General features: G+C 47.2%; 8 protein-coding genes across 8 annotated transcripts; 5 read left to right on the top strand and 3 right to left on the bottom strand.

Moving 5' to 3' along the window:
- Nucleotides 1-377: 377 nt before the first annotated feature.
- Nucleotides 378-1,798, top strand: V865_001473 (uncharacterized protein; the record flags this gene model as incomplete). The annotated part of the gene is made up of 8 exons (XM_066225291.1): nt 378-443; nt 492-676; nt 730-839; nt 904-1,113; nt 1,172-1,233; nt 1,305-1,367; nt 1,419-1,598; nt 1,661-1,798. 8 exons carry the CDS (start codon nt 378-380, stop codon nt 1,796-1,798), a joined length of 1,014 nt encoding a protein of 337 aa, XP_066081388.1.
- Nucleotides 1,799-2,591: 793 nt separating this feature from the next.
- Nucleotides 2,592-5,367, top strand: V865_001472 (uncharacterized protein; the record flags this gene model as incomplete). Its single annotated transcript, XM_066225290.1, has 9 exons — nt 2,592-3,311; nt 3,383-3,459; nt 3,522-3,801; nt 3,863-4,063; nt 4,113-4,596; nt 4,658-4,768; nt 4,825-4,895; nt 4,972-4,984; nt 5,054-5,367. The coding sequence occupies 9 exons, from the start codon at nt 2,592-2,594 to the stop codon at nt 5,365-5,367; spliced, it is 2,271 nt and encodes a 756-aa protein (XP_066081387.1).
- A 285-nt stretch (nt 5,368-5,652) lies between these two features.
- Nucleotides 5,653-7,164, bottom strand: V865_001471 (uncharacterized protein; the record flags this gene model as incomplete). Its single annotated transcript, XM_066225289.1, has 7 exons — nt 5,653-5,849; nt 5,929-6,077; nt 6,179-6,360; nt 6,441-6,459; nt 6,523-6,670; nt 6,733-7,037; nt 7,112-7,164. 7 exons carry the CDS (start codon nt 7,162-7,164, stop codon nt 5,653-5,655), a joined length of 1,053 nt encoding a protein of 350 aa, XP_066081386.1.
- Nucleotides 7,165-8,165: 1,001 nt separating this feature from the next.
- On the top strand, nt 8,166-11,504 carry V865_001470 (uncharacterized protein; the record flags this gene model as incomplete). The annotated part of the gene is made up of 19 exons (XM_066225288.1): nt 8,166-8,284; nt 8,335-8,385; nt 8,435-8,469; nt 8,528-8,838; nt 8,894-9,079; nt 9,139-9,322; nt 9,381-9,434; nt 9,494-9,627; nt 9,689-9,707; nt 9,758-9,816; nt 9,874-9,922; nt 10,116-10,129; nt 10,172-10,274; nt 10,330-10,438; nt 10,480-10,557; nt 10,609-10,671; nt 10,729-10,921; nt 10,972-11,401; nt 11,461-11,504. The coding sequence occupies 19 exons, from the start codon at nt 8,166-8,168 to the stop codon at nt 11,502-11,504; spliced, it is 2,235 nt and encodes a 744-aa protein (XP_066081385.1).
- A 76-nt stretch (nt 11,505-11,580) lies between these two features.
- Nucleotides 11,581-13,067, bottom strand: V865_001469 (uncharacterized protein; the record flags this gene model as incomplete). Its single annotated transcript, XM_066225287.1, has 7 exons — nt 11,581-11,715; nt 11,776-11,948; nt 12,011-12,153; nt 12,207-12,430; nt 12,483-12,644; nt 12,707-12,802; nt 12,855-13,067. The coding sequence occupies 7 exons, from the start codon at nt 13,065-13,067 to the stop codon at nt 11,581-11,583; spliced, it is 1,146 nt and encodes a 381-aa protein (XP_066081384.1).
- Nucleotides 13,068-13,545: 478 nt separating this feature from the next.
- V865_001468 (uncharacterized protein) lies at nt 13,546-15,713 on the top strand (the record flags this gene model as incomplete). The annotated part of the gene is made up of 13 exons (XM_066225286.1): nt 13,546-13,678; nt 13,732-13,802; nt 13,854-13,927; nt 13,987-14,127; nt 14,180-14,258; nt 14,308-14,534; nt 14,591-14,768; nt 14,820-14,946; nt 15,000-15,062; nt 15,117-15,237; nt 15,285-15,376; nt 15,427-15,525; nt 15,586-15,713. The coding sequence occupies 13 exons, from the start codon at nt 13,546-13,548 to the stop codon at nt 15,711-15,713; spliced, it is 1,533 nt and encodes a 510-aa protein (XP_066081383.1).
- Nucleotides 15,714-16,077: 364 nt separating this feature from the next.
- V865_001467 (uncharacterized protein) lies at nt 16,078-18,483 on the bottom strand (the record flags this gene model as incomplete). The annotated part of the gene is made up of 13 exons (XM_066225285.1): nt 16,078-16,132; nt 16,186-16,264; nt 16,318-16,460; nt 16,520-16,761; nt 16,830-16,856; nt 16,911-16,957; nt 17,017-17,295; nt 17,350-17,428; nt 17,485-17,592; nt 17,649-17,741; nt 17,800-17,924; nt 18,068-18,158; nt 18,217-18,483. 13 exons carry the CDS (start codon nt 18,481-18,483, stop codon nt 16,078-16,080), a joined length of 1,635 nt encoding a protein of 544 aa, XP_066081382.1.
- A 993-nt stretch (nt 18,484-19,476) lies between these two features.
- Nucleotides 19,477-22,746, top strand: V865_001466 (uncharacterized protein; the record flags this gene model as incomplete). The annotated part of the gene is made up of 18 exons (XM_066225284.1): nt 19,477-19,543; nt 19,604-19,613; nt 19,679-19,701; nt 19,773-19,882; nt 19,970-20,063; nt 20,152-20,279; nt 20,348-20,405; nt 20,460-20,529; nt 20,591-20,615; nt 20,684-20,750; nt 20,852-21,127; nt 21,184-21,359; nt 21,425-21,455; nt 21,536-21,631; nt 21,695-21,977; nt 22,047-22,413; nt 22,480-22,589; nt 22,653-22,746. The coding sequence occupies 18 exons, from the start codon at nt 19,477-19,479 to the stop codon at nt 22,744-22,746; spliced, it is 2,085 nt and encodes a 694-aa protein (XP_066081381.1).
- Between the last annotated feature and the right edge of the window lie 62 nt (nt 22,747-22,808).

Below are 22,808 nucleotides of genomic sequence, written 5' to 3'. Positions count from 1 at the left end.
TCACCCACCACAAGATGGGTACGACCTAAGGGCAAGAGGAGAAAGAGCACAGCAGGAAGCAGCACATGAATAATAGATGCCGATGTGCGAGTACTGGAAGAGATAAGCGATCCATACCTCATCCAGTAAAAACGCGAGTGCCCACCATGAAGTCAGCCAATTGATCAGCTGATAACAAGTGGGCGTACCTGTGCCCCACAACGTGGGAGAAGAAGCATGCCGTTATTCTGAGTGGGCGAGGTCGAGGTGGAGAGATACCTAAGATAAAAGTCCATCTCAGATGAACGAAAGACTACAAGATCAATGCGAAGGATTGCTCCAATCGAACACATCTGTGAAAGTAGCTCTACGACATCCACCTTAATCCACCATTCACAATGCCCAGTGCCGACTCTGCAATCCCCTTTATTGACTTTAGTGAATTTGGCGATGGCACAAGTGAAGTGAGTCAAAACTGAATCGCGAATCTTCTTGCTGACAAAAGTCAACAGGCAGCGAAACGAATTGGTACCCAGTTGTATACGGCATGTCGAGATGTAGGCTTCTTGTACATCGTGGGACACGGCATACCGCAAGAGAGCATCGATGGTATATTCGACATGAGCAAGAGGTTCTTTGCCTTGCCTTACGATGTCAAGATGACCGCGCCTCATCCTAAGGAGGCTTGGCATCATCGGTAAGTATCCTATAAGACTACATCCATTCAGATTGGGCTGATTGTAGGTGCAGGGGATACTCTGGAATAGGAGTAGAGCAAGTGTCTCAGATGGTCTTTGATGATGACAAGATAGAGGAGATGAGAGGTAAAGGAGCTGATTTCAAGGAAAGTTACGATATGGGTACGTACATACGGTTATGAACTCTACATCTGACCTCTACTTAAGCTGATAATATATACAATAGGTTCCGAAGACTCTCACAAATGTCCCAATGTATGGTTGGAAGATAAATATCTACCTGGTCTACGAAGTACATGTTTGGGTTTCCAAGAGACGTGCAAAAAGCTGGAGAGCAAGGTATTGAAGGCTTTGGCATTGGGTATGCCGGGCGTGCCGGAGAACTTTTTCGAAGAGTATCATTCGGGATATGATAATCAATTGAGGTTCTTACATTGTAAGTCTGTCCTTTTTCACCACTGTGGAAAGGAGTGGTTGATTGACCATTCTGATAGATCCATCTGCTCCAAGGAAGGTGTTTGATTCAGGTGAGAAAGGTAGAATCGCGGCACACACGGTTAGTAGCCCAATTACACATCCACCATTAGTGATGGTACCATGCTTATTGTTTCCTTTGTATGTGGGCAGGACTTCGGAACTTGTACTTTCCTCTTCCAAGATGACTGTGGTGGTTTGGAGGTAGAAAGTCCTGTAAGTCATGTTCACTTAGGTATCTGTGTTCTGTGCTCATCGAGGTCTCAGCATAATCCCGGAACATTCCTGCCTGCACCTCCTGTACACGGTGCTATCGTATTCAACATTGGTGATTTCCTGATGAGATGGTCAAATGACGAGCTCAAATCGACACTGCACAGAGTACGAGCCCCTCCACCTAGAGCCGATGATGGTGAAATGACAAGAGAACGGTATTCCATCCCATATGTAAGTTTATACGTCGATTTTGGCAGACCACAGCTGAACTGATGTGTTTAATTGTATGATAGTTCTGCTCTGCCGATCCTGAGAGAGTTATAGATGCATTGCCTGGAACTTACTCGGAGACTCGCCCCAAGAAATATGCTCCTATCACTTCGAGGGAATATATCACGATGCGTATGAACGCTACTTATGCAAAATACTAGGCTTTTGTTTGTTGGTTAAACTGGATCTGTTGTAGTACTTTTCATGCAAAGTAATCGTCTTATCATGCATACTTAGTGAACGAGTGGGCGGTCAGTATGAGCCAGCAGTCCACCTGTACTCTTCGCATTTCGGTATTTCGCCTCTTGACTTTGTCAGCGGATTAAGCCGTATACTCGTATTGCTGGTCTTATCGCTTATCGGCCTCACACGGTCCGTGCACCCCACCCACTCCACCCGGAACGACTGTCTCACGTATCTTCTCCACTTCGATTATCCTTGACATCTTTTCTTGTCTGAACTAACCACTCTCCACCGCCCACTCTTGCTTCCCTTGCTTACGCGTACAAGGCATGTCGGCTCCGACATACCCCTCCACCGATCGACCAGTCAGGTCGATACCAAAGGTCAGCTCGAGCGAAAAGGTGTACGCCTGTTCGCAGTGTTCAAAAGCTTACGCAAGACGAGATTACTTGGAGAGACATGCATTGAACCGTACGTCAGACGTCTTTATGTATGCCGCATCACATTTTCTTGCAAGCCTGTAGTTGAAAGGTACTGGAGTTGACGAATGTGAGATGTACAGATGAACGTCCTGCATGCGTGTGTCCAGTCTGCGGGAAGAGTTTTGCCCGGCCGGATGTACTAAGGAAGCATCAGAGTACTACCTGTAGTCTGGGGAACGACGAGGGAAGTCGCGAAGGAGATAGTCTATCACCGTCGCCACCCCCACCACACGTGAAAGCAAGAAAGCGGAAGAGATCGTCTAGAACCGTTTCGTATGTCCCGGACGAGATGGCGGAGACAGTCGATGATGAGGGAGCAATAGTAAAAGAGTTGGCCACATGGCAACAAGATGTCAAAGATGGGAGAAGCACATCCTTTCACATCCATCCGACAGATCATCCCTCCCAAACGGAACTGGCACATCAGTGGTCGATACCCAATGGTTCTCAAGATGATAGTATCGTCGACAACACCCTAGCTCCCATGACGACCTCCGCCGATATCCATGTAGATCTGCCGGACTCAGCACAGGAAGATACCACTATAATCGCAGGGGAAGAGTTCAACTGGAATGACACGGTGCCAGAGCAAGGTCAAACTGGAGATAACATGGATGATCTTTTATCGTGGCTATTCAATCCAGCTACAGATAGTGATATTTTATCTTCATCGACTATCCCGCTAGACAACCAATCGCTATTCGAAGATTTGCAAAATAAGGGACACAATGACAATCTGAATCCAGACGAGACTGACTTAGAAGTTCGATCGGATCTAGAATATCAGAGTAACATCAACATGATTCCAACATTATCGCAAAGACCTCCGAGTAGGATGAGGTCCACGTATCCTGAAAACTACATCCCCCACGTCCCACCTCCCGTGCCATCGCAGAACATCTATCCCGACCTGTCAGAAAGATGGTCAAGCTATAGACCATGGAGGGTACCACCCAATGTCGAGATGGTGGATGAAGAAGCTAGGGCATCAATGTTGGATCTCTTCGGCGTGAGTGACACAACGGCTGTCCCGTCGAATCCTGGAAAGAGCTGCGCTAATCTGACTAACCCAATGGACAGAACACTGCAAGGCAAGACTTGATGTCCCCTTCATTCAGCTTACAGCAAATGAGGTTACACCTGGAGCTATACTTCATGTATGTCGAATCTATCATAAAACCCTCCACAATTCGCTTACTGTGACAATACACTTTACTAGGCACTTCGCACCACTATATCCAATCGTTCACGAGGCCTCGCTGCCTTACCGTAAACTGCCCCCTGATCTGCTGCTAGCCATGATATGCGTTGGGACAGCTTTTGCCAACGACCCAGAAGGTCTGGAAATGGCATCTAAGGTGCACAAACATCTCAGAACTAGGGTTTTCGACATGGTTGAAGATGAACCGACAGCGTCGGTATCATCCTTGCAGACGATCTTATTGCTGAATCACTTTGCGAGATCTTTCTGCTCGTTGAAACAGCATGATGTGGCTCAGGTCAGTGAATCAGTATATCCTTGGTATTAATGAATGCTGATATTCTTATTGGGTCTTACAGATATTTCACTCACCAATCATCAACCTTGCCAGACAGTCGGGGATGCTGTTGCCCAATTTCGATAGAAAATTGCAGAACTCCTTAGATGATCCGATGGCATGCTGGCTGGAATGGGTAGCAGAGGAGGAGAGGAAAAGACTAGGCTGGTTCAGCTTTATGATGGATACTGAGAATGCAGCGTTGTATAGGGGTTTCTTGTTGGTGAGTTGATTGGTTTCTCGTCTAACCTTACCACTGACCATCTCCACAGATTCACTGCTACCTCATTCAAATCGACGTACCCTGCTCAGACGAAGTGTGGCAATCGTCCAACCCTCTAGAGTGGAATACCGCCTTGACCCAAAGTGTCCGACCTCCATCCTTCCGCAGTCTGCTGAGGGACCTAGCAGGTAGAGGGTACATTGCTCCAAGTCTGACCAAACTAGTCCTGTGGATCTTGTTGCACGGTCTTCACTGCGTACAATGGACGTTACTGTGGAGGGATTTAGGCGATCTATCGATGGTTCACGTTAGTAAAATCACCAATTGGAAGGATTCCTGTAGGAAGGCATTCGACACCTGGCGGACATACGTCGACGACAATTTCGGCATGTCGAATCCGAGCTTGAAGGTCTCACCGCTCTTGTCGACGGCCGAGCATCCAATGTTATCTGCCGGAATACCATTCTCACATCTTGGTACGGTGCTGCTGTTGAGTGATACAGAACAGATAAGGATATTCGCCGGAACGAAAAGTGAGTAGTCCAAATTACATCGTGCTCGGCCCCCATAGCAGACACTGATCATGGTCATTAGAAATCGCTGGTCGTCCAATTTCACCAGGTGAATGGGCAGCTGCGAACATATATGTCAATTCGTGGGCGAAATCGCAAGATGGTGCTTATTGTTGCTTTGCCGCCTTGAGACGTGAGTCCTCCGTTGAGTCTAAGTGTTGCATTATCCCTCTGACTCTAAATCACCAGTACTCGCGCACGTATTCAGATGGAGTAGCGAGACGAAATTTCAGAGAACCAGTATGGTCCCGTGGTGTGTCGTAAGTCATTTATTCTTCCATGCATCTGGCCAGTCGAAGAATTGCTTCATCTGAATGCCATATGTACCTGTACCAGTATCTTGCAGCTCGTAAGTGCCATATCATCTCTTACGATTTCTTACAGTCTTCGAGATTATTGAAGCTGATCACCTTCGTAGTTGTGATATGGTCCTACTCTTCTGCCCTGGAAGGCCATGACCCTTTACTCGCACCGTTCATTCTCATCACATCATCATCATCCAATTCGAACCCTCAAGTGCGTATTGAACCTTCCTTAGCGCAAAGGAGCGCCATCGATTACTTGGATAACCTATTATCGGTCGATCATCCGTTTTCTCTGCCTTCCATCAAAGGTAAAAACCGATGCGCGGGGGTGGTAGCCTATACTGCTTATCTGGCTGGAACGTTGAAAAGGGGAGTCATGGAGGAGTGTAGGGCTGTGTTGTTGGGTTTATTGACTGAGCACGTGTAGTTAGTCAAGGCCAGAAGGCTGCCCATTTATCTGTGAAGAAGGATTTCACCGTCGTTGTATATGATAGTCAAGTTGTCAATATTATATGGGATATGGGACAAATATCATAGAAGATGTGTCTAACCGTCGAAATTGTCAATGAACTCGTTACATCTCGATGAACGAAGCAACATACAAAATTTGCATCTTTCATTCCGATTGTCGTCTTCTCACATTACGTATGACACTACGATTATTGACTTTTAATCCGATACTTCCATTCCTGCCGAGAAGTGCAACGATTCTTTACTTCTTTCCGTACAAATCATCAGTTAGCTCGTAGGTGTATTTGTTCTCCCCATGCCAGTATGGAACAGCAGAAGCTTTGCAGATCAGCCAAGCTTCGTCCAAGGCTTTTACCACGTCGTCAGGTAAAGGTCCTTTCTCCAGATCGGCAAGATTGGATTCCAATTGTGAGAATGAAGATACACCAATGATGATACCTAATAATCGTAGGTTTCGCATTAGTGTCACAATGCGGATTAGCTGGCCACCAGTTGCCAAATCAAGGTATCCACTTACCATCATTTCCACCTTTGCTTGCCAATTTCAATTGGGAATGGTGGACACACCATCTCAAAGCTGTTTCCACCATGGTGAGATTATGGGGTTTGATCGCTTTCTCGATGACTTCCAGGGCGTCAAAAGCGGCAGGTCGGAAATATCGTGCTCTAGAAATGAAGAAGAGCAGCATTAGTGTATCTGATCGAGAGGAGGGTTGCATATTGATATCTGACGACGAAACTGAAAAGCTGCAAATTGCGAGACTCACCGATAGTTCGCTCCTGTAGACGACTCCGTACCGAACCTGCCATCCTTAGGAGGATCTTCGCTCTTGTACTTTCCACTGAGCAATCCACCAGCGATAGGGTTATATACCACCCAATCGATCTTGAATCGTCTGAGAACAGGTAAGAGTTCTGGTTCGGCTCCTCGGCACACAGCGTTGTACATCTGTTATCTTAGGCATTAGCACGCACACTTCCACCAGGCCAGGTTACAGGGGCGTATCAGCAGGATAAGATAAAACTTACTCCTTGATACAAGGTTGGTCTGAAAGGATGATTTGGTCAGCTTCTCAGGCCATAAGAGATAATCTATCATGTTATCACTCACCTGACCCATCCCTCATATTGACAGATTGTGCAGACTTCAGCTACCTCAGCGGCAATGAAGTTACTGATAGCGAAAGTGTCGAATTTCCCCTCCTTGTAGAGGTCATTGATGGCTTTGAGAGTTTCATGGAAAGGTGTGCTACGATCGGCTATATGGGTAGATAGTGACCTGAGTCAATAGATACATTCGCTGAATGTACCGATTACTCACCAGCATGAAGATAGTAGATATCCGTCTTCTCCGCTTTCAATTCTTCAAGACTCTTATTCACGATCTCCTTCACCTTGGCCTCTTTGTGAGCCCCAGCTTCGGATGGATACCATTTACTGGCGATCTTGAGACCTCTTTCTTTGTATCCAGCTTGAGCGGTCCAACCTTCTTGTTGTCCTCCGATATATACTCGAGCAGTATCGATCTCGTTATAACCTTGGGCCTGGAAATAGTCGAGGTGCTTTTTGTACTCGTCTAGAGAGGTAATACGTGCTCCCTTGGACTCGTCAGGACCAAAGGTCATGCTGATACAAGGAGGACAGATCAGCTAGCTGGAAATTGGGAAAGCGCTCGTGGAAATCAGTATTACTAGACTTACGTCCCGAGGATGATCCTGTTCTTACCCTCCTTCCTTTGTAAAGTGTGTGACATGGTGTATGATAGGTGATAAATCGATGGCAGTACTGTTGGAGACTGATCAAGGGCAAGGTCGATGTCATATATTCGATGTGATCAATCTCCTCGGCGTCATCATCTCAGACGGGATGCGGACGTGGCCGAAGTGATCTGTGGGTTCAAGTGGAGGAGTTTGTTGACGAGTGGAGGTCAAGGTGGAGGTGGCCCAGAGACAGCATGCTCATAGATGAGTCACATCGTAAAGTAGCTCGAAGAAGATGAAAGAGGCTATATCGAATGGCAGTAGGGTCAAGCTGATCATACTGATGCTCTGCGAGCATCCTAGGCAAAAACGACATTTGGTATATCTACATGTTACGAATTCAGTTCTTCTTCCTGGCAGTAAGAACTGTACAGGAGCCGGAAGGTCCACCAGCTGGACGATCGCCGAGGAATGTTGCTGGACGAGGCAGCATGACCTCGGTGGATGCTTATGCATACCGATGTTATTCCCTTCGTTCCCATAATATGAGGTAGCCCAGCCAACCGGACAGTTTTATGTATTGATCAATATTGAAGCAAAAAAAGAAAAAGGAAAAACAATCCTTTTCGGCTTTTCGTACTCGTCGCTAGCATTGTCGTTATCAAGATACTGCCCTACATCTCTGGCAACGCGCGCGGGGCTCATCATCATTCGAAGGGGCAACCGCTTCACACCACCCTTGTGATCTCAAACCTAGTTGACGACATAGTTGACGACACCGTGCGATTTGGGGATTTTAACGTGTTAGGCGGCTACCAAAGTGGTCCATGAAGAGTAACAGATAAGCTGGTAGACATAGGGGCCACCGAACCCTGAGATGGGTCTACAGTAAGTTACTGTACTTTTTTCGGACATTTCCCCACTTGTTCGGGAATGCATCTTAATCGTCACACATGATCTCATCTCGTCTCATGAGGAGAAAGGTTTCGCCGCTAGCTTTGGATCAAATTCACCCTCTGACACATATTCCGAGCAATCAAGATTAAGGCGAGACATGAGCGATCGCCAAGCCGAATCGGCATCGACAAGACTGGGTTCCCAATCATCTCGGAGAAAAGCCACGCGTCATCAGCCTATAGTGAGCTGTCTGGAATGTAGAAGGATGAAATGGAAGTGAGTGCGAATGATGGCTAGCCATAAAAAGACCTAACAGAATCATATAGATGTGACCGTCAATTCCCATGTGCGAACTGCCGCAAACGCGGGCTCGAATCGTGAGCAAGATCTCATCCCCGACCTTACCAGTACTAATTCTTCAAACAGTCTCTGCCCGAATGGTCAACTTCGATCATTACGAGGTAAGCTTGTTGCTACACGGAGCACCAGTTGAAGCTGATAGGATTGAGATCTTTGCAGGACAATATGAGCAGACGTCAGAAGATATTGAAAATCTGAAGAAAAGGAATGCTCTGTTAAAAGAAGCTTTGGAGGAAGCAGTGCGCCAGGGGTTTGAGATCTCTGGCTTAGGAAACGGCTTAGACGATATATCGGTGGTGGACGCTAGACTTACTGAAATGGTTACTTCGGCTACATCTACGGAAAGATATGCACAAGCATTAGTAGGAAGAGAGAGCAGTACTGAGGAATCAACACATGGTCACCTCATTGTTGGAGATGAGCCAGGCTCGTCCTCCTTTTTCGGTAACGCTGGTGCTCATTACCACCTTGTGAGTTGAAGTACTTTTTCTCGGCTTGGACTTGCCTCACTCCGCTCCTGGTTAGCACGTCTCAGGCGAAGGGTCAGACTCGCCGATGCGCGGGGAACGCCCGTTCATTGCAGATGATATATCAGCCGAGCGGTCCGATACTTTTCCATTTCCCAATCTAGCTCCTATCACGGTGGAAAATCTACTTCTGCTCTCACCCAGTAGACACGATGCTGAGAGATGGTCAAGGATATATTTCGATGTGAGTCAATAGAGCAAATTACTCTATTATCATCTTCTTGGCAAGCTGATTATCCGTAGGATGCAGCGATCCTACATCATAGCGTCGACCCTCAAATTTATTGGGCAAATGTCTTCCCGCGTCTGTTCGGCAATGCTAATATCTCTGATCAGGCGCGAGGGCAGTCACTCAACAGCCACGAGCTGGGACTAGTGTTCCTTGTCTTGGCTTGTGGTGCAGCAATGGATACAAGCCTTCCGCCATGTTAGTAGATATACATACCTCTCTGGTCTGGTATGCATGCTGATTTGTCGGACACCAGACAACGAGATCGCCGAACGCTTCTTTCGCTTAGGACGTACAGCGTTGTCTATAAGTGAGTTCCATGTTGGGTCGATGGTCTGAACCTCGTCTGACTCATCTGCAATAAAACAGACCCGGGGGACTCGTTACCTTTCATACAGTCGATTCACATTATGAGTCGCTACCTGTCCAACTCTTTCAAAGGGCCAAAGACAACTCTCGGATTCTGGACTCATTTGGGTATGGCTGTTAGAAGTGCACAATCTGTGAGAAATAAATACGACCATAACAATGATGTTGTGAATCACACTGATATGTTTGAAATAGATGGGTCTACACAGAGATGGTACGAATCCAGCTCTGACATGGAGCTGTCATTGACGTTCTCACCTTCAGGTCTTCGGTGGAATCTGAGCGATGAGGAGCTGGAGATGCGTCGAAGATTATTCTGGGAGGTGAGACAATAACTGTACTCTGTCGCAATATTCCGCTCAATCGGATACGTACTTTAGATCTACACCGAAGACATTTTGCAATCCATGACACAAGCGAGGCCACGTCGTAAGTGCCCCCACCATGATGTCGGCGATCCGCTTATTGAGGGGCCTTTACAGTCATATCGCAAACTACGGTCGATTGTGCGATGCCTCGTTACAGTTTCAGCGATGGGGACAGTGATTGCAGACTTATCTGTGTGTAAAATCTCTATTCCTCAAACATCTTGCATGGCCGTTGTGTTAATAATCAATATTAGTTCATCATTATAAGGTGAGCATTATCTCACAAGGCACCTCGCTGATAACTCCCCAGTATCGCCTCGCTCGAATCCTTTCCAAGGTGAATGACGTCCAGGTCAATGTCGTCCCCTCGCAATACAAAGATGTTCTGGCAATTCATGACCTGCTAAAGAAGTGTGAGTAGAAAGGTACAAGCAACTTGGCTGCTGAATGATTACTGCTCTAACTCAGTCGAGGAGGAGCTACCGCCTGTACTTCGTACCAATCATGTCATCGGTCCTCACATGGAGCGTAGCGTTCACTACCAAAGAATGACTCTGCGACTGCTCATAATGGAAGGGTAGGTCTGCGGACGCGTATGACTTTGCTGACCATGCTCAGATACCTCTTTCTGCACCGCGTGCAATTTTTCAAAGCATTGAAAGATAGTTCTCACGAACCGTTGACTTCCCCCTTCCGGTATGTGCTGTGACATACACCATGGCTTTCAACACTGATAGCCTTCTTCAGGTTCAGCTACGTGGCAGAATTAGAAGCCTCACGCGTGATCTTGCTTATATTACAGGATGCACTGTGAGTGAGCATCCGCCTATGGACTCTTGCTGACACCCGCATGCTTGTATACTTCAGAGCTATGGACGATCAGCTTGCTTGCCGATTCCTGATCTTTTTCTTCCATGCGTTCACCGCGATTGTGAATTTCGCTGCTGTGGTGATTCGATCACCACTATCGTCGTTAGCAAAGGCGTCGTTGATCCAAGCAGAACATGGCGTGCGTCTTTTCGAATCGATCCCCGATGGTTTTCGAGCCCGTAATGATCTAGTGAGAGATTTGAGCTGTCTATCAAGGATTGAGCTTAACAGAACTCATAGCCATTGATACGCAAGCTGCTGGACGAAGCCAGGAAGAGTATTGAAAGTCTCAACAATGAGAATAGGAAGCAGTCTGAGATCGATGTCAACTCCTTCGGCTTCGGAACCAAACTTGTGCGCCTCTCAACGAGACCGTTGGCACAGGCAGAAGCTATCATTCCATCCGCGCAAAACGGCAAAAGTTTCGGTCTCGACTTCAACTTCCCTACCACTTTGGCGGACGCCTTCGAAATGACCAACCAGGCGGATCCTACATCGGAGCAGAATTGTCCTTCGGAGTATGCAGTCCCAACCTTCAGCGAAGACGATAATAATCTTTTGGATTGGCTCTCTGCAGATTGGACGTCTGCGTTCGTCTCATCATCGGATCAGTATCACGCTGTGGATCAGTCTGGTTCCTCTGCCAGGGTGGAAGAGGATTTTGTGAATTGTAAGTCGAATCGTAGTAGACTACCTAGGAGTCGTATCCTGACGAAATCTTTGACACAGTGATGACAAGCATTGGTCTATTCGCATCTAATGATCAAACATAGCAATGAGAGTCGTTATATATCAAATGATGCATATCCTGGGTGATCTTCCCAGAAGCAGTACTCTTTTTGCCGAAGCTCAAATAGGCTCTAATACATAGATGCCTTGGAAGTATTGACGATTGTACTTGACGCCCTTCACGACAACGATGTCTTCGGGGGGTGTTTGTGATCTCAATACCCGTGCAACACGCCACTGCTCAGCGGTGGGAATCTATCAGGGTGGGCAGATGAGTACAGCATCCTCTCCTTCGTACCCAGCTCTACCACTCACTTTGGTAGCATCGACCACCCCGTCAGACCCAGGCTCAAAACGGGACACGTACCCCTCTCTCGCCAGCAAGGGAGAATTGGTCAAAGGTGCTAAGGATAAGCCGTTGTTAGCTGCGGTGAATAGACCGATTGTTAAACGATATTTGTCGGCTTGATCCTCGGGACATTGCGTGACTGAAGCAGATGTCAAAATAAGTTCATCTTCTGAGCGTATAGTATCAAATCCTAGAACATACCTCGGTGACGAGTCGCGGGGAGATGGCCCCCACTGATGAATTCCAAGACCTCTCCAAGATTTACGATCATACCACCTGGCTTATACTTCACAAATCGCCACTGACCATCAGCCGACAGTACTTGGAGTGCTGCGATCGGTTGACTGTAGGAGATCGTCAACAAGGAGTAATGTCCGATTGCTGAGGTGTATCTCACCTGAGAAGAAGGGTAGTAATCCCGTAATCCTGGTGACCATGCATTTGTACGTCCGACTTTTTTCGGTGTTCAGCAGGCGGTGGATGGAACATCATCTGACGGAAGTAGCCTTCTCCAATCGGACCATTGTGGGATTGTACATGATCCCACAAGTATGATTCTGGGAGCTCAAGCATACGAGACAGAAGAGCGAGTAGCTTCTTGTTAATGACATCGTGTAGGTACTGTACAACGGGATCAGTCACGAGTTCTCCATCATCGGGTGGCTCGACTTGCAGTGTTAAAGTCAACGATCTCCCCAATGTAATCCCGAAGACAGGCTGGGAGGTGTTTGCCATCGCACATAGTTTCGCTGTAATAATTGAAACTCTCCACGTTATCTTTGACACCTTGAGCGATATCCCAGTATCCCCTCGGTTTGTAACCAGTGTATTTTCCCTGAGGGTGTTCAGATCAGTTTTTATATCAATTTCTGTGGAATAGTTACCTTTCAAGCTCACAGTGTTCAAATATTTCCATTCCAACCTCTGCTTCTCCTCCGGGGTGATCCCGTAATCGATCAACGCATGCTGGGCGATAGCGAATTGCTTGTCGATCTGCTGAGTGATCAGACAATTGGCTCTGACCACTAAGCAGAATGATGCTCACTTGGGCTTGGGTTAGACCGAAGTTTACCAAATATAGAAAACCATCCTCTTTTACGGCTGTTTGGAATTCTCTAAATACAGCTTCTCGTTCAGACGCATCTTCAGAATCGAACTTGCTCAGATCGATAGTTCTCAGATTGGCATACTCCACATTAGCCGTAGTCTCGGCAGGAGGAACCCAAGGTCTGAGAGGAGTCTTTGTTGCGATAGGCATGATGTGAGTGGACTTGCTAGGATTCGTTCTGTGAAAGGGGATTACCACAAATGTTATGGTTTGGTCATTCTTTAAATGGTATCAGTCAAGTAGCCAGCTCCGTAGATGCGGAGCTGCGTGCTTCATTTAGGCAATTCCGGAAAGCAATACATGGGCGCACCTGATTGTCTCCATGAATTTCCAGGTAACCCTCGGGAGCAACAAACGGAAGCGCGTTACGATCTTCTTATCATGCAAGGACCAGCTTAGACCCGTATTGCGGATCCGCAAAGTCGGACCTGAAGTCAGTTGTCACTTGACCAATTTGTCCAATCGAAGAGGGGTTATTATCGGTAGTGCCTTAGCACTGCAAGCTTAGATCTTGCAACACTTGATAAGGAATTTTGTTATATAGCAAGCAATCGGAGCCCAACTTTTCTCTCTTTTCAACATCGAAGCTTCTGAAGCGTTTTCCCTCACTAACTACGAACGATCGACCATGCAGCAAACGCCTGGTGCCAATCTCGACAGTTACGACGAGAAGGAACGAGGAGGCAAGCCCAGCTCGATTCACGAAGTCGCCCAGGACCTCAATGGCAATGCGATCAATTATGCCTTTACCACTGAGGAAGGTAAGTTGTTCCCATACGAACCATCAGAGACACATCCTGAAGTTTTCATATAGTGGAACGATATGTGTTGGATCCGAAACTGAATGCACAAGTTCTCCGAGCGTATGATTGGCGTATCTTACCTGTAAGGCAATACCAGCCTACGCCTTGTCATCGCGCGCTAACAATCTTAAAGACGACAATGTTGATGTACTTGTTCTCGGCACTTGATCGAGGAAATGTGTCCAACGCCAAGTCTGATCATATGGAGTTAGTCATACAACTCACCACGACGTCTCAAGGGGGGAGCGCTAATCATTGCGATGTAGTCGGGATTTGGGTTTCACCGGAAACCAGTGGAACATCATGCTTACGGTCTTTTTCATTCCGTACTGCTGTATGGCATACCCTGGTACATTCATGAGTAAGAAGTTCGGTCCCAACCGGATGCTCCCAATTTACATGTTTGGGTGAGTGGGGACCTGTCACGCCGATAAAACGCCTATTGATTACAACTTGCAGATGGGGAGCCATGGCGATGATCAACGCGGGTGTAACAGGTTTCGCTTCATGTCTGGTAGTCAGGTTGTTGCTCGGAATCGTAAGTGCGCACTTCTGTACTATAGTAATTCAGTTGACACTTCTCCTAGTTCGAAGGATGCTTCGCCGCTTCTCTCATCATGTATCTCGCATGTTTTTATACCAGAGGGGAGCTAGGTAAACGAATGGCTTGTTGGTACAGTACCGTAGCAATATCAGGAGCGTTTTCCGGCTTGTTGTCCTACGGCCTGTTTCAGGCCGAGTCTAAACTTCACGGTTGGCAGCTTTTATTCGTGGTCGAAGGCGGCCTCACCATAGTCATGGCTGTGATCTCATGGTGGGTGATATTGACCTAATGAGAAAGGTCAGAACAATGTTAACGATGATGAACAGGTTCATCTTACCCAAATACCCCACCGAGGCTAGTTTCTTGACTCCCGAACAGAAGGTTGCTGGAGTCATGCGGCTTCTAAAGGACGCGACAGTAGCGGTCAACACCACCATGACATTCAAGGACTATATCGAGCCTGCCAAACGATGGGAGACATGGGGATGGGGCTTCTATGCAATCGTGAGACTTTGCCTAGCTGCTGTCGGGGCGAATGCTAACGGTTCTCTGTAGATTTATGGTGTAGCCAACTCCACAGCCTCTGTGTTCTTGACCCAGATCATAGGCAGATGGGGCTACTCCACCGTGAAGACGAACCTTCTGACCGTTCCTCCATATTCGGTAGCAGTCATAGTAATGTGTGAGTCATAAACTGGGTGACCGCAGGTATTCATGCTGATTTTTACCAAACAGGGGTCTTTGTCATTTCCTCGGACCGACATCGTGAAAGAACACTCCACGTCATGGGATCGAACGGTAAGCTATACAACTTTCCGGTCATCATCATTCAATGCTAATCTTTGAGAACAGCACTTGTTTTGATCGGATGTATCGTCCTTGGCAGTATCTCGATCACGAAGATAGGTGTTGGGTATTTTTGTACCTTCCTCATTGCGTCGGGAAGTTTCATTCCTACTGTCCTCTTCCAAAGGTGAGTGTGCCAACAGGAGTGTATCAGGCTCTGACTTGATCATGTAGTTTCGTGCAAAACAACACCACCAAGGAGAATCATAGAGCCTTCCGAGCCGCCGTCTGTACCTTCGGAGCTAATGCAGGTGGCATCGTATCCGGTGAGTGATATTTAATTTAACGATTGAGTCAGCACTGAAGGCATGCATAGCCAACATCTTCTTATCGCAATTCGCCCCCCAATACGTTACTCCATTGATTGTTTCTGCGGCTATCGCGGGCTTAGGTATCGTAGTCTTGGGTGTTTTGAGTGAGTCGTTCATTTCCCGCGGTCGCTTTTCGAGATCAATTGACTCATTTAAAAATACAGGGACATACATGGTTCTGGACAATCGTCGTCGTAATAGGGAACAAGGCGTAAATTGGACCAGCAAGGATGTTCCAACGGCCGCCCTGAAGGACGGTCCCGCTGGTCCCTCTTGGAGGCACTTCTACTAGAATGGTTAGTAGATCTGTGCAAATTACTCTATGGTGTGTTCTGCGACCGCAGTGAATTGTCAGACGGTCTATAAGTTTGTAATCGCGGATTCCACCGGAACTCAGGATGTGATGGTGATGTTGGAGATGTTTCCATAAATGCATGGGGTATTCAAGTGGCATTGTAGCACGTATGTCCATCAGTACACAACTCAACTGCACTCAGAGGGACCGAAACAGGTCATTCGTAAACGGTACATTTCAAGCCTCGCCTCACACAGCCTCGAACGCACTGCTTCGCGTGTAAGAACGAATCTCGCTTCCTGCACATCTATGCCCAATGGTCCATTCACGTTGCATGGTCTATCTAATCAGAAAACATGGCTCATGTCCTTCCTTCTCGATATTGTTTCAATGTGGCGTCCGCGATTTCAGTCATCCTGAGCAAATTCATTAGCCACTGTCGAGACGAAGATCTTGGTGGCTCGCTCACCGAATAACTGCCTCTTCTTCATACTTCTTCCCGATGATCTGCAATGAGCAGGGTGCTCCCTTCATGAATACCGGATCGTCTAACGAGAGCTCGTAGTCAGCACGAATAATGTTGCAAGATGATATGACTCACACTGTTCGTAAGTCTTCCTATCATCCTCTCCAATGAAATCAGTTCTCGATGGTTTTGGATCGAGCGCAGGATCAACTTGAGTAGCGGGCAGGATGGAAGCAGTGTAATCGTTGAGGTTGCAGAAGCCAGTGTATCCAAGCCACCTGTACATGTGACATCAGCATAATCTGCCTTGAGGACTGAGTACATAATGGAGACTTACATAAAACCATCATGTGGTTGAGGTGGGCCACCACAAGCTGGTGCGATGATAGCATCTACAGGTCTACCAGTAGTGGTCTGGCCGGTTGTCGCATTCCAGTAGTCAAGAGAGTCCTTGACAAATGCCGATCGACGATAACACAGGTCGAATAGTTCATGGGCTGACAGTTCGGGTACCCCTCTTTCGAGAATAGATCCTAATTGCGGCTCACCGCTCAGAGCGAGCTGCTTTTTGAGATCATACTAGGAAACAGATCACATAACTCAATCGTCACTCCAAAATCGCTGAGTCAATGTCCAAAAGTACTCACTCCTCCATCGGCAGTGAAGAATCGCATCTATCGTCATTTGGTCAGTTCTCATAGTGACAGCTTCGCAATGTAAAAACTTACAAGCAGATCGCGCGCTTCGGCTGTCTTATAAGGGGTCCAATCGATCACTTCAGAAATGGCATGATCAGCATTATGTAAAGTGTGACAAGACAGCGTTAAGACTCACCTTCATGCCCAGCAGCTAATAACGCATCTTTCACCTCCTTCATACCTCTTTCGTACGGTGGGCAAGGCTTGACCACCCCATCATCCCACATGATGGCAAAGCATAGCTTCTCCCCGTTTCCATGATCCACAAGATTGTAGGCGCTGTCCGACCATGGCATGCGAGGTGTCCACGGATCCAACTCCCAAGGTTTTGCGTCCAAAACGGCTTTATAGAACGTCTTGAGTCCATCAACCGATACTGTAATAGGTCCAAGGACAGATCTAACCATCTCCTGACCTAATAGATTGGTCACTTAGCACTGGACATCAAAGTCAATCGCTTGAAACTCACCTTCACAACTGTTGCTCGCCTTACAGTATGGGATCCTAGCATAAGAGCCTCGGACACCATATAAACCTTGATAAGCAGCCTGACAATGTCGATGAGCATGCTACTATGCCGGAGACTGAGGATGGCAACACTCACAGGTATTCTAACAGATCCTCCGATATCACTTCCTACACCGAGCAGGGATCCTCGAAGTCCGATCAAAGCCCCTTCCCCTCCACTACTTCCACCACATGTGACATTACGCTAAGTGCAATTCATCAGTATGGATACTGAAACAAGTGATACCGACCGTAACTCACATTGAAGGGGTTGAGAGTTCTGCCATAGACATTGTTATAACCTTCTCCGAACCATAAACCTTGAGACATATTGGTACGACAGTAGAGAACGGCCTACGTAAAACGGTCAGTCTTATAGAGTATACCAATATGCCTTTGAGCATGCACTCACCCCTTGAGCTAGAAGGATATCTGCAATTACTGCGTTGTGCTTCGCCTTATTCCCTATCCATCCCACATATGACATGGTGAAGTTTGTGGCTTCCACCTCGATCTGATCTTTGAGAGATATCGGAACTGTATAAAGGAAGGTCAACGACTTCCAGTCGTGATGCCGTGAAGATGATGCTACTTTACTCACGACCGCTGGGTGGTGGGTGGAGAATCAGCGTCTGTACAGAGGTAATTCTTTGATGCATGACTGACTCACTGAAGGGGACCAATGGTCTTTCCGGTCTTCTCATAATACTCATCCAGCTCTTTGGCTCTTTCCAACGCTTTGTCGAAGAAGAGTTCGGTTAGGCAGTTGGTCTAAGATGAAATATGAGCACACATTGGACACCTTTACAACGTCGATGGGTCTACTCACGAGTTGATGGGCTATAGTAGCTCGATGACAGAAAGCCTCAGTAACCTGTAAAGCAGTATATCTCCCTGCTTTGATCGCTTCGAGCAACTGTGTGACGGTGAGAGACTGGGTGATTTCCAACTCCAGAGGAGACAGGACGCCTGGAAGAGTAGGGTAGTCTTTCACATCCAACACGTCGTCTGCAGGAGGTAGAGTGAGGAGGTACTCCTTGGGTATGAATTTATCCCTCTCTTCTAGATATTGAGCTGCGGTTGTTTGCCAGGTCATATCGTGGATGTACTGTGTCGATGCTGCTTTGAGTGGGTATGTTGCTGAATTGGCCAGAGGGTCAATACTTTGATAAGTACTCTGTGGTAACATGAGGATTGGATAGAGGGATATATCTCACCAATTACGATAAGCTATCGAGGGGCATGACACACATGGCATGTGGCCGGACTTTACCTGCGAGAATGTCGGCATGATGAACCATCGTGTTGATATAGTGCCATGGTGGGCGTTGATAAGACATCTGTCAGAACAGATAAGGACGGATAAGAACAAAGCAGGCAGAAACACGGAAGACAGCTTTCGACAATGTAGTCGAATAGAGAGATAACAGAGAATGGACGATGGGCAGGATGGGGAGTAGCGCCAAACTTTGTGGAGCTAAGCTTAAACTGATATCGGTCACATCCGAAAAAGTAATTAAAACGCTAAGATCGCTAGTGGCAATTAGACAGTGCTACTCATGTATCCCATCGTTCATTGATGTTCTGAGGCGCCTCTCATCACGCCCCAGCTGATAAGAGTAACATATTGGGCATCCTGTTGAATTAGCTTATCGCTAGATATCATGTCTACCCGGAAATGTGCCGAAAACATAGAGACATCGTCGGAATACTGAACACCATTCCGGCTTTCAACAGGAGGGCGGGTCTGATCCCTGTGAGCCTGTGGGATACTCGAAGATAACGCCAACACAGGGTGCTCCAGGCCTCGCCTATATGTGAACCAATCAGGCAGTACCTCAGGATGTATGGTATGATAGCATGAAGGACCTTTGCAGGTCCTTCAGCGTGCACTAGCTGCTTTCGGACATCCCTTATCGAACGCTGAATCGATGGGCATGGCTGCAACAAAGATAAGCCTACATGCTTATCGTAAATCAATAGTTCCATGACTTGATAGAATATATGGAATCCCCAACTCATTACATATATGGTGGCTCCTCCACTAACGATTCACTGACTTTGCGTATCCACAATAACTTACTCCATCATGAGTCAAGCCGGAGAGAGAGAATTCACAAAGCTGCTATCACCTGCAACTGGTTATGGTGTCGTAGGTAAGTTCAATATTCATGTAGAAGGCATGATGTCCTTTACTGATAGCAATTTGCAAATAGTCGGTCTTGGGTAAGTCGACGCTACCGATTTCTCAAATCCATAGCATCTTGATTGACCTCCATCTTGCCTTTCAGAGCCGCATTCGCGGTGCTTATGAGTGCGTTGTGATTGTTCCATAAGTCTTCACTATACGTCAAATAAGATTAGCTGACAAATAAATTGTTTTAGTCGGTTTCACATACCTTCAACGTCGATTTACCAGGTTCGACACTAACAACGCCTCAGAGTTCGCCACAGCCAGTAGATCGATTAAACCGGGTCTTATCTGTGCTGGTATCGTAAGTGAAAGTGGACCCGGCAGATATCATACCTGAGATGTCAACTTCAATAGCCGTGTTAATACAATCCTGCATTGATATCATTAGGTCTCAGCATGGACATGGAGTGCTACTCTCTTACAGTCCAGTGCGGCAACATATCAATCGGGTTTGAGCGCGGCATGGTGGTATGGCGTGGGAGGTGAGTTGATCCCTCGCCTCCTAAGGACACCCCTCCTGTTCTTTCCAACAGAAAAATCGAAGGGGAGATACTGAAATATCGATCCTAGGAACAATCCAGATTGGTTTCTTTGCAGCAATCGCTGCCAAGGTGAAAATGAACGCGAATGGAGCTACCACCTTCTTGCAAATCTGTAAAGCAAGATATGGAACTGGATGTCATATCTTGTTTACCTTTGTGAGTTTCAAAACGATCACCATTTCATGTCCATCTTTGGGATATACGGTCTGCTGACATCCTGCAAGTACGCTCTGGTGTGTGCACACATCGTGGCTGGATCTCTCGTGCTTGGAGCTTCGGCTAGTAAGTGTTATGTCTGCTCACAAAGTCGGCGCGAATGCTGATGCTCCGATAAAGCTATCAACGCCCTGACCGGGGCAAGTATTGAGGCGTGTAACTTCTTGTTACCGATTGGTATCGCTATCTAGTGAGTAGGATAAAATAGACTTCGTCTCAGCTGCCCAGTACTGACACTGACAGACTTCCAGTGTCATAGCCGGTGGTCTTCGAGCAGTGAGTATGAATTCAGCGTCAGCTCGTATCAAGAATGAAACTGATCGATGTGTCAATACCTGTTTTAGACCTTTATTTGCGATTTCACACATACCGTCATTTTGTTCGTGATCATTTATCTGTTCATGTTCTCAGGTTAGTCACGTCATGCTACTCACACACCACTGGAACACCGAAACGTGGTCAGATGAATCGAGAGTTCTCGGAAGGGGGCTGGTTAACGAGTCTTCCTCTAGCATATGCGACCTCTCCTGCATTGGGTTCAATCTCTTCCATGTACAAACTGCTGGTTGAAGCAGCTCAAACAACTCCCGTCGAAGGAAATGAGCAAGGAAGTTACTTGACCATGAAGTCCAACTCCGGTATATTGTTTGCGGGCTGTACCATCGCTTCAGGGTTCAGCGGCGTGTTCTGCGACCAGGGATATTGGCAACGTGCCATAGCGAGCAGACCGGAAAGTACCACTCGTGCTTACATGCTAGGTGGACTTAGTTGGTTCGCGATTCCATGGGGTGAGTCGAGCTGCAAAGGGGATTGTGAGGACGTGCTAACGAATCATCGGCGCAAGCTTTTGGAACTACCATGGGCTTGTCCTCTAGAGCACTGCAGAGTACTCCCGCTTATCCCACTTACCCTTATGCACTCAGTGCTAGCCAACAGTCGGCTGGTCTGGTAGCCCCAGCTGCTGCGGTGGCCCTCTTAGGCAAAGGAGGAGCGGTTGCTATCTTGCTTGCTACATTTATGGTAAGTAGTATGTTGTTCTGAAGGCTCAATTGACCCAATGACACTATGTCTTCCCCAAATATCAGGCTGCTACGAGTGCCGCTTCTGCCGAACTGAGTAAGTCATCCCCAAATCTCCGATCTCCAGCATCATTCGTTCGTTCGATACTGACAATGCACGTTCGTCGGTTCATTCAGTTGCCGTCTCAAGTATCGTGGTTTACGACATCTTTGGTACTTATTGGAAGCCATTGTCAGGTAAACAGGTTGTTTTCTGGTCTCATCTGGTTATTGGTGGGTCTTTCTAGGATCACATATATCCTCCGCAAGTTCACTAATGCCCTGCCCGTCTCTTAGCCCTAGCGGCAATATGGTTTGGTGCTTGGTCATGTATCTTGCACAAAGCCAACATCGATCTCGGCTGGCTCTTCTACATTCAAGGAGTGTGTCTCACCCCTGCAGTAGTACCCATTGGATTAACAGTCTCATGGGGAAGAATGTCCAAAATCTCGGCATTCTATGGCACGATTTTTGGAACTGTTTGTGGGATGATCGGATGGATGCTCGGTTGCTGGAAGGTATACGGAGAGATCAATACTGTTAATCTGGCTAAACCATATGCTGCGATTTCTGGGTCGGCGTAAGTGAAGAGATACAACCTATAATACCGTGACCTAGAGAGAGTGGAAGCTGAGTGGGGATATCGTAGTCCCGGATTGGTAATGTCCGCCTTGGCCACATTGGTCCTCGCGTACTTCTTCCCTGGATCGAATGACTGGACAGCGACTCGAGCGATCCATCAAGCGGACAATAAAGCCTCCACTGACAGTAAAGGCGAGCCTGTTTCTGCTCATATCGCATCTGCTCCCATGCCAGAGAAGAACTTTACAGATGAGAAACACCAAGATGGGAATTCTACTACTGTTCAAACCGTTGATGTCAATGCCGAATCACCCGGCGAGGCAAACGAAACATATGAAAGGGAGATCATCGAAGAACTTGACCTTGGCTTGCTACAGAAGGTATTCGTGAGAGCATCGATCATCTCTAGCTCTATGGCTATGATCATTACCTTTGTGAGTTGACGCCAAGTGTTGTCTGGTGTTGGGACACTGTGCTCATCACTCGAATCCAAAACATAGATCGTTCCGATTCCAATGTTCGCTGCTCATTATGTATTTTCGCTTGGATTTTTCAAGTTCTGGATCGTAGCCAGTTTTATTTGGGTCTTCTTGGCTGGATCATTCTGCATGTGAGTGGTCTGATCACTTCTGGCAACACGGTCCAGAGTAACCCCCTGACATGAATTGAACAGAATCTTGCCGGTCTGGGAGTCGAGAGTGGAGCTAGTCTCCATCTGTAAGCGCTTACTAGGTTTCGCCAGGATCAAGACCAAAACAGGATACTAGAGGCACGCAGGAAGCGTTTCCCGGAATATCAGGGTCGATAGGCAAAAGGATCAATAGTTTGG

Source organism: Kwoniella europaea, chromosome 1, assembly GCF_036810445.1.
Source record: "Kwoniella europaea PYCC6329 chromosome 1, complete sequence".
Taxonomy (NCBI): domain Eukaryota; kingdom Fungi; phylum Basidiomycota; class Tremellomycetes; order Tremellales; family Cryptococcaceae; genus Kwoniella; species Kwoniella europaea.
Note: the sequence above shows the minus strand (reverse complement) of the source record. Positions and strands in the feature narration are given on the sequence as shown.